Raw genomic sequence first — 10,033 nt, 5'->3', positions numbered from 1 at the left:
ATAAATATTTTAAAAGGCAGGATGGCATTGTGAATATTGTGTAAAGATTGCTTTGTTCTTCCTTTAAATCAGTCTTTTAGAACTTTATAGTATTGATGTTTTCCTTTTATTGGTGTAGTGAGCAAACTCAAAAAAATATTCAGTCTAGATGATGTCCTGGTGGCTTGAAATATATTTTCCAACATTAAGAACACTTTACTTCTTATCGTTCAGACTTACGATGTGATGAATCCATTAACAATGTTCAAAGGAAAATCAAGATTTTAAATGCCTGTTTTTATGATCATGGTGAACATATTTCATGTGAAAAAAATTAACATTAATTTACTAGATATTTAAAATAATTTCTAGAGCTTATTAAAATCACAAGTAAAGTCAAATTTGCAAGTTCCCTGAGCAGCCAGAATCAATTTATTCATAAGATAAAGTTTAATTTAGCTAACTTGACCTCGTTATTTCTTGCCTATGCCTCTGGAAATTCTGACAAACTGGAACTGTTTCCCAGGGTTGATATGAGGTAGACACTGAAAATTCTAATATTGAAAACAATCATTGTGGAGAATAAACCTTTTTTTTTTTTTTTTTTTTTTTTTTAATGCTGTCTCACTTACACAAGCTGCTTTATAACAATATATCCCAGAGCCTCATTCCAATTTTGGCTTGAGTGCTCCTGGTTTGCAACCTGCCTTTTTAGTGTGTGTTTAATAACTTTTTATTAATTACTACTTCAATAATTCATTTGGCTATTTCTGAACCTTTGACAGGTTCTTTCATTTCGAAAGTGGCATAAATCACACTATTAGTTTCTTTTAATGGCTGTTCAGAGGCAGAGTTAACATTAGGTTCTCAGCACTAGCTATTTATATCTTGAGATTCTGGGTACTTTATTAAAGCTTTTGCTGTTTTAAAATTAATAAAATTATTAATAAAGGTGTTTGCATTGTAATTTCTTAACATCGGGACTCGGGATCTTAAAAAATACTGCCGCTCCCCCCCCCCAAAAAAAAAATTGTACAAAAGGCAAAACCCCTTTCCTTTGACTTTTTCTGTGTGGTAGGTTTCATAAGAAAATTTACCATCCCGAGGTCCCTGTTTAAATTTTCCTGGTTTCCAAAACAAACACTAGAATTTTTCACTGTGTGAGATGTTTCAATTAGACCTAAATGAAGGTAAAATATGCATCTGCAATTTATCCAAATTTCCACTGTTTAAAGAAATTACAATAATAAAATTAACATCTAGTCTGTCTCTGTGATGCAAAGGAATACTTTGTCAGGAGGCTATTTTCTTTCTTTTAAAAACACTGAAGGTGAAATAAAAAGTAATTGCAAAGGGGCGGGGGGAGAAATAGAGGAAAAAATAAATCCACCACTGCCGCCGCCGCTACCACCAGAAAGCAAGGGTGAAAAATCTGTTTGAAAAAACTGAACATTTCACGTCAGAACACAGAAGAAACAAACCAAGGAAAGCAAAGTAAAAAATGGAGCAGGGCTGGCGGACAGGCTAATAGGTCAGCTATCGCTAGAAGGAAGAAAACATCCTTGTTTTCCACGCCACCTGAAAATTGAAGGTCTAAGGGGGACAAAGGTCACTGCCTGCTCTTCTACATGCAAACACGCACACGTTTTTGTGCTTCCGCCAGCGTGTTCAGACCGCATGTAGTCATCGCCGGTAGCAACCTGACATTCTCCCACCCTGCCGCAGCGGCCGTCTCTTTGTCTACCCGCTCGGAGAAGGCCGCGCGGTGTCTACCACCCGAGCGCGCAGAGGGGCCAAGGGCCGCGCGCCCGGAAACCTCCCGCGGGTGTCGCCGCGTGCGCAGAGGCGGGGGTCGCATGCGCGCCGGTGCCGCGGAGGCCGGAGTTAACAGCCAGGTTAGGCAACGTGCTTTGGCCCGCGGTCCCTCCCAACTTGTAGCCTGGACTGCGCGCTGGCTAGCCCGCCTCGACCTGCGAGTACGACTTTTTTTTTTTCTTTGAGGGGGGAAGGGGTTGGGAGAGAATGAGGAGGTTTAGAAACAGCTTTGGTTCACCGCGCCTTTTATTTAGGCAAAATTTCGGGCCCTTTTTGCCTCATTCACCAGCGCAAAACGGCTACCGCCTCACCGAAAACCCGACGCAGTGAAAAGCGCTTGGCCCTCCATGTGACACCTCCCTGACAAGGAAAGGGGGAAACTCGTATGGCTTTCCCGCGGGCCTATTTTGGTGGGAGGAGGGAACGGGTCTGGTGCGGCAGGGCCCACCAAGCCGGGACTCTTATCTCCTGAGAGCGCGTGAGAAGCAGGAGCGCCCGTGGGCCCGGGTCGCCATAGTGGCCCGGCTGGGCGGGCGAACGCGCCATGGCGGATCCAGGGGACGAACCAGAGGTCGCGGGCGGGGTAGGGGTAGCTAGCTGGGATGGGGGAGGCGGAGGGCGGCGACCCACCTGGCCGACGTGGCAGCCTTTCCGTACTCCGCGAGACCCCTCCCCATTCGGCCGCCCACCCGCCCTCTCGCGGCCGTCAGCTGAGAAGCTGCTTTTCTACAGCTGGACGGAGAGCGGCAGTGTCTCCCCGCTGGGCGCTAGTCAAGAGACCCTCCCCCGCCCCGCCAATCCCGCGACCGCTGCTGTTCGCGGGCCGAGCGCTGCTCGAGAGAGTGCAGTGGCTGCGGGAAAGGGGTGCAGACCCGCGGCTCTGAGTTGCGCACTCGACGACACAGCCCCGGCGTCGACGCCAAGAGCAGGTAAAGGCGGCGGGTGGGAAGCAGGACGGTGGATCCGGGGTGAGGGCCCTGGAGGGACGGGATCCCAGGGCGCGGAGTGGAAATCCAAAGCCTATGCAGTAGCGGGCGGCCTCCCACTGAAATCGAAAATTCCAAACGGGGGCCGACGGGGCCGACGGGGTTGGCGGGACCGGCGCAGGCCTCCAGCCCGGCCCGTGCAGCCTGGACGGAAGGGAAGTGAGGCGTCGGCGAGAGGAGGGCCCTGGAGCGCAGCCCGCGGCCACGGCCGCTTCCTCGGCCTCCCGGTTCCTGGCAGGCTTCCGGGTCCCAGACACGCCCCTCTTGCGCCTTGGGGCTTTTTTTTCTCGGTGGGTTTCGGCTGGGGCTTCACCTCGCTCGGGTCGGAGCGTCTTCGGTGTTTCCCTGGCAGCGCCTTTTTGGAACTTTGGCCCACCCTTCCGAGCACGTACTCCTAGCAAAGCCATTTACTTACTCCTTCAAATCCAAACAGCCTTTTACTCCAGACACGTTCTGATTTTGGCTACTGCGGGGAGACATTATCAGTCCCTGATATTTGTGCCTCTTCGACCCTGATCCCCATCTTCCTACTCCATCGCAACTTAGGTCCTCACTGAGACCCTCCTTGAACCGTGCTGTCATCTGGATCCTCTCCGAAATGTCTTTTTGGAAATCCGTTTTCCATGGAGTGAGTCATCAGCGGAAGCAGCTTATTCCTTAGGCCTTTTTGGTTAAAACAGTCCCCCGCCCCACTCCCGAAAGAGTAATTTTTTAAAAAGTGTAGATGCCAGGTCTAGCTCAGTGTTGTCTTTAAAAGATTTTCCTTTCGGCAACAATCTTTAAAACTGGGGTCTGAGATTCGTGGCACCGACAGGTTTGTACACATTCTCTCCATGCAGCGGCTATAATGTCTCCATAGCACAGTTCTGACTTAAAGGCAAGATTGGCTGGTTTTCCTACTCCACATCTTTAAGCCAATCAAGAAGCGAGTCTGGCCTGGAGACTGGTTAACTCAGAGAAGGCGGAGGGTGGTTGAGTTCAGAGAAGAAAATCATAGAGATCAATCAACCTGGCCTCTCACAAACCATTGATTTGCAGCTGTTTCTCTTCTCCCACTTTTTTTTTTTAATGTTATTTTTTCATCCCAGCATCAGCCTTTTCGTTCTCGTTTTTATTTAATTGTTTTTTTCGCAAACACCAAACTCTTTTGTAACTCGTTTTAACTCCTTCAGTTTTAGTGAAAGAACCCTTACATGCTTGAAATGTAAACATCATGTGTTTTGTGTTTTGATAATCAGCATTGTTCAATTTCCTTTTCTTGATCAGAAATTAAATCAATTTTTAGTTCTTATGCCAGAGCCTTTTATTATTTAAGTGGTTGTGCTAGGATGGGGGGCTGCAATGTTGGGAAGACTAGGAAAGTAATGGCTGCTTTTCTACAAGGAGGCTGCACTTTAGTTCATGAAAAATAGACTAAAGTATAAAACAAACTCCAGTACGAATCAGCATATAGTATTTGTGAATGTCAATTTGTGTACGTGGTGACTTTAGTAGTTTTGAGAAAGGGTAAACTGGATGGGAGTACTGGACTTTGTAGAAAAAGTGGGTTTATGATAATTTTTTTTTTTTTTTATTAAAGTAGGCATAGTATCTTGTACATAATAGAGGCTAAATTTTTTTTTTTTTTAGTGCAGGTGCATTTTTTAACGGGATTTTTCTTGTTTTAAAACCTGTTTTCATGATTATGGTTTTGCATGTCTTTTGATAAGCAAAGCAGTAACCATTTAACAGCCAGTGTGAATTTTAAAAAATAGCTACCATCTTTGCTTTTCTTTCCTTCAGCTTTTTATCTGCAAACTTAGTGTCATGGGAAGAATCTCAGTTTGTGAGGTCAAGCATCGAATCTTAACAGATCATCATTAAATGCCTTTAGAAGGAGTTTATATTAAGAATTAAAAAGGTTGAACTTTTTAATTTTCTTTTGTAGTTATTTGATTCCCCCCTTCCTCCTTAATCCCCCTCCCCCACTTCCACCCCTGACCTATGGATGTTGTGGTTTCCCCTTAAGAACTGGATCTCTGAAGGCGGAGCATCTCCTTCTACACCCTTGCAGTGTGCACCAGGGGCCTGGTGCACCGGGACCATGTGGCTCCACCTGGGGTGCGAACCCAGGACCTTCGCGTAAAAGCTGACGTGCTAACCACTACACTATGGAGCCACCCATCATTTGATCTTTAATTGAAATATTTTCCTTGGTAGTTCTTAACTAGCTGGGCATTCCACTGCATTACTGTTGATGTCATCTATGATGTCATAAGGGTGACAGCCATCAACATTGCAGCCAATAGACTGGGCAGTCTCTAAGATCTCTTTAATGGTTCCAGAGAGTTTTCTCGCTAAAGATTGGTGCTGCATCTGTTTGGCAGGGTTGACAGTCTCATCAAAACTGATATTTCCACTGTGCTTAATGTTTTTTTGTTTGTCTTTCGGCGATTCTTTGAGGGCTTTGATGATCAAGGCAGAGGCAGAAGGTACTATCTCAATCTGGGCCTGTTTGCTTTGAATTGTCAGTTTCACTGTAATCCTCAGAACCTTCCAATCACCAGTTGCTCTGGCAATGTCATCACCATGATTTTTTGGAGACAGGACTAGGGGGCTGATCTTGGGGGCATGGCAGATGTAGGCTGACTCTCCTACTGGTGCACCTCAGGTCAAACTTCAGTGGCGTGGTGGAGGCAGCTAGTGTTGGGTGAACTTGGATTTCGGATGATGGAAGAAAGTTACACCGTGGCTTCCTGCCAGCCAAAAACTGAAAAAAAGAAAAAAAATTAATTAAAAAAAAAATTTGTTATGTGAGGCAGTGAGTATGCCAGATGTCATTAACATCTTTATCACTGTCACTCTCATAGTAATAAAATGTCTACCTTTTATATATCTGTACAGTAGTCCCCCTTATCTGAAGCTTCAGTTTCTCCGTTTTCAGTTACCCATGGTCAACTATGGTCCAAAAATATTAAATGGAAAATTCCAGAAATAAACAATTTATAAGTTTTAAATTGCATACCTTTCTGAATACTTCACTTCATTTCATCATGTAGGCATTGTATCATTTCACCTCACAAGAAAAACGAGTACAGTATAATAAGATATTCACGTATCTTTTATCACAGTATATTGTTATAATTCCGTATTATTAATCTGTGCTTAATTTATAAATTAAACTTTGTCATAGGTATGTACATATAGGAAAAACATGCTATATATAGGATTTGGTACTATTTGCAGTGTCAGACATCCATTGGGGTTTTGGAATGTATTCCCTTCAGAATAAGGGGGGGACTACTGTATTGGTTTGTCACCTGCTTAGTATTTCAATTTGCTTATATAAAGTCATACAGATTTTAATATTACTCTGAATTTTAATTTAGAATTACTCTGAATTTTGAATTTACTTTTAAGTACCTTCCTAGCCACTGTACTAAAGTCTTTAATGTGTGCCTAGATGGAAAGTTGGCAGACTGTTGGGAGAACCTCAGCATTGATTAGATTTCTGGATTTCTAGATTGAGGTTAATCAATTTGTGCTATTCAGACTCACATAACTTCAGAAATTAGAAGAGCATTTTATTAATTTCCATGGGGAATAAACTGGTTAAGCTAGGTAGGTTTTTGTGACTGTTAGTGGAATTACTGAATCAAAGAACAAACACGTTGCACTTGCCTGAGCACTGGCTCTGGGTATGTGAATTTCACTAAACTTTACTAGACTGATGGTGAGCACTATTTTTCTAAATATGGATTGTCTGTTCATACCCTTTAATTATCTATTGGGTCTAACTTTTTCTTAAAGCTTTGAGCAAGGCCTAAACATATGGTTATGGTTTCTTCTTGAAAGTATTTTCCTCTAATTTACTGTTCTAGTTTTTGGTTACTTTTAGTTGTCAGGAGTTTAAAATGTTCATATGTGAATCTATCATTTTTTTCCATTATCATTGCTTCATACATCCAAATTAAGAAATTTCATTGTTTTATAGATGTGATAATCAGTTTTTTCTAATATTTTAAAAACGAACTCTTTAATCAGAATTTATTTTAGTATAAAATATGATGCTACCTTAACTGTTTTACAAATGAATGTTGTCATTTTAACACTATTAATAAATTCTCTTACCTTCTTGTTTTAAGAAAGCCTAGCTTGTTACATACAAATATTGAGATATAGTTGGCACTCTTTCTGGACTCTTATCTTTTCATAATAGTTCTTCCATCTTTTATTGGCTTTTTGTAGCTGTACCATTTAATTTTACTGTTACTTTCATAATATGCTCTAATAGTAGGGCGAATTTCCCGTTATTTTTTTAAACATTTTTATATGTTCTTCATTAATTTAAGAATTAGTTTGGGAGACTGACATGAGTAATAGTTAAATTTTCTGTCTGAAGCAAGGCATCTATTTTTTAAAATTCTTTCTGCCCTTGAACTTATTGTTTCTTTTGTCTGGAGTGTCTTCACTGTTTTCCCTGTCTTCCTCCCCCTAAACTGTCTGCTAACCTATTTCAAAATTTAGGTGATATTAATTAGTATTCCTTTCCCTAGGAGAAATATCACTCTTTGTATTACTTCTAAACCTTCAATGTATTTTCATTATGCACTTATTGTTTATTGTGGGAAAGGGAAAAATTCCCCCCATTCCTTCCTGTAGTTCTTTTGGCTGCTTGAACGATCGAATAGACATGAGGGAGATTGACAAGAGAAAATAAAATTTAATTTCATGTGCAGGGGAACTCCACATACATGAGAGTTATACATGAGAGGTTGAAATATAAAAAGGGAAAATGAGGTATATATGACATTCTGAGTTAAGGATGAGATAAGGCACCTTGGAGTTTCAGAGTATTATTTCAAGATGATAAGAACAGATGTTCAGTAATTAGTAGTTTGCCCTGCCATATATATAGGTCATAAGAGGTTATTTTTGATAACCTCTTATCATGGACAAGGCCGCTACTTCAAATTCATAGTAGTTAAGGGATACGGGGCAGAAGTTTCTCTTGAGTCCATAGTGTCTCAGTTGCCTTTAGCTCAAAATAATCCACAATACTGCATGAGCACATTTTGAGGTGGCTCTTTATGAACCCCTAGACTATATTGAGCTACCTCCTCCCTCTAGTAACTGTGAGCTTCATTGAATCTTAACTCATTTTTTTTCCCTTTGCCCAACACTGGTCCCAACACTAGGTATGTAGGTATTAAATAAATATTGGTGTGAATAAAGGAGATTTTACTTTTAAATATATTTCTGTCTATAGGCTGTTAATTCTATAATCTCCAACCAAAAGCCATTTCTTATAGGTGGACATATATCATTTATGTTCATGACATGTCCATTTGTATACTTCCACACACACACCACAAACTCAGTGTATCTGAAACTAGTTATCAACTTTCCTTCTCCCATCCTTAAACTAAAAATCTGAAACAAACTACCTATTTTCTGTCATCTTTCTGTGGGAAGATTAAATGAGATACGGCACACGTGTGGTAAGAATTCAGTGAATAGTAGACACTGCTAATAACTTAGCAGAAACATTTCCTTTCATATTCTGGTTGATCATTGAACCCTGTTGGATTCTTTCTCCTTCGCATCTCTGGAATCTCTGCCTTTTCTTCATCTCCAAGACAACCATTCTACTCCATGGTTAGCATCATCTCTCACCGGAATGGCTGCAGTAGCCTCCTAAGTAGTTATCCTCCTTCCAGTCTTGGATTGGACATTCAGTTTTCCCACTGTAGCCAGAGTAACACATTTGAGCATGTAACTCCCCTACCAAAAACTTTTTTTGTGGCTTTTAATTGCTTTCAGGAAATGTCTGAACTTCACTTGGCTTTCATGATTTTCATGAAATGGCTTCTTTTTACCTCTTCAGCTTCATCCTTTGTCATTTTCCCTTCACCTCAGTGCACTAGTCATATTCAGTTACTTGCATTTCTTCCTTAAGATGCCAAGTTAGTTAAATCTAGGCCTCAGTACAGAAGCTTCACTATATCTGAAATGTGTTTCCTGTTTCCCTCCCTTTGGTTTTGTTAACTCATACTTGTTTTTCTCGTCTCAGTTTAGGTTATACCTCTATGGGGAAACCCTCTTTGATACCTCAAGGGTTGGTTACTCATGCCTTCCAGATATTTCCCTACATTCTCTTACGTTGTAGTTGCTTGCTTATTTATCATCTTACCATGTACATGTTAAGGTGAAATGAAAGATGAATTGGCTATCTTAAAAAATGATGTGATTTGCAGTTATATTAAAAAAGGAATTAAATAGTAAGTTTGGGGTTTACCTAGTAGGAAAAGGAAAGAAAGTTTTATAAATCGGGAAAGGCATACTGGGTACACCCTTTTACATCTTCAATTAAATATATCTTTTGACATATAATTTTCATCTATTCAGATTCTCTATTAGGATTTGTTGGATTGCAAGTAACAGAGATACAGTTTGAAATAGCATATGGAGGAGAAAGTTACTGGTTAAATAACCATATAACAGAAATCATATGGGTAGATATGGCCATAAGGAGTTAAGGTGGAAACTTGCCCAGAGTTCCTTCCTATACTTAGTCTGTGCATACTGGCATCATTTTTCCTACTATGGATGTCCTTTACATGGTGGGGACCTGGTTCCTGGAAAGATCTGGTCAGATGCCCATCCTTTAATCAATTCCTACAGCAGAGGGGATGAGGCACTATGTTTAGTTCAGCCTAGGTCACGTGATATGCTCATGTATATGGCCAGGGATCTGTTAGCAGAAAACAGACCCCTAGTAGAATAAAGAAGAAGGAGAAGAACTTGTGGGCAGACATAAAGAATATTTATTATAATTCTTAATCACCCTTCTGATTATAAAATTATTTTCCTAGGTACTTTATTTGTGGGAAAGTATATCTGGACCTGAAAATTCCATGTACTGAAGTGGTAAGTCCAATATTTTAAAGAACTGAATTGGCTTTTTCTTTTGTGCTGGCATATAACAAGTATTTATTGAGCTCTTGTTAAATAAGACATCTACAAGATGCTTATGCTTATAGGCTAGTAGTCTAAACAAATAAATACAAAAGTGCTAAGATAGAGATATATCTAGGGTACATTGGGAGCTGTGTCTAAGTCAGACTTTGAGATAGTGGAAAATTTTTATGAAGGAAAGTTAATTGAGCCAAGAAAATATGGGTTGGGTGGGGCGGTAGAAGAACTTTGGGTAGAACATGTGTCAGGCGCAGAAATGTGAAATGACTTATTTTGTGTGGTAAACAAATAATTAC

At 40.9% G+C, this 10,033-nt stretch overlaps 2 protein-coding genes across 15 annotated transcripts in view; one reads left to right on the top strand and one right to left on the bottom strand.

Moving 5' to 3' along the window:
• The first annotated feature begins 1,528 nt into the window (after positions 1 to 1,528).
• The window catches only part of N4BP2 (NEDD4 binding protein 2), a 91,747-nt gene continuing 83,242 nt past the window's right edge, over positions 1,529 to 10,033 (top strand). For 9 of the 14 annotated variants that reach the window (XM_036228022.1, XM_016119985.2, XM_016119984.2 and 6 more), the window contains exons 1-2: positions 2,613 to 2,723; positions 9,635 to 9,689. The gene's annotated coding sequence lies outside the window, so the exon portion shown is untranslated. Of the gene's footprint in view, positions 1,956 to 2,612; positions 2,724 to 9,634; positions 9,690 to 10,033 lie in introns of those variants that run through there. The other 5 variants (XM_016119987.2, XM_036228024.1, XM_036228023.1 and 2 more) reach the window with 2 other exon arrangements.
• On the bottom strand, positions 4,983 to 8,662 carry LOC107497757 (60S ribosomal protein L12-like). Its single transcript, XM_036226565.1, is given in 3 exon segments — positions 4,983 to 5,406; positions 5,408 to 5,529; positions 8,639 to 8,662. Coding segments are annotated over 3 exon segments (570 nt in total).

The sequence above is a fragment of the Rousettus aegyptiacus genome, unplaced genomic scaffold (assembly GCF_014176215.1).
Source record: "Rousettus aegyptiacus isolate mRouAeg1 unplaced genomic scaffold, mRouAeg1.p scaffold_m13_p_10, whole genome shotgun sequence".
Classification (NCBI taxonomy): domain Eukaryota; kingdom Metazoa; phylum Chordata; class Mammalia; order Chiroptera; family Pteropodidae; genus Rousettus; species Rousettus aegyptiacus.
This window is presented reverse-complemented; position numbering and strand designations above follow the sequence as displayed.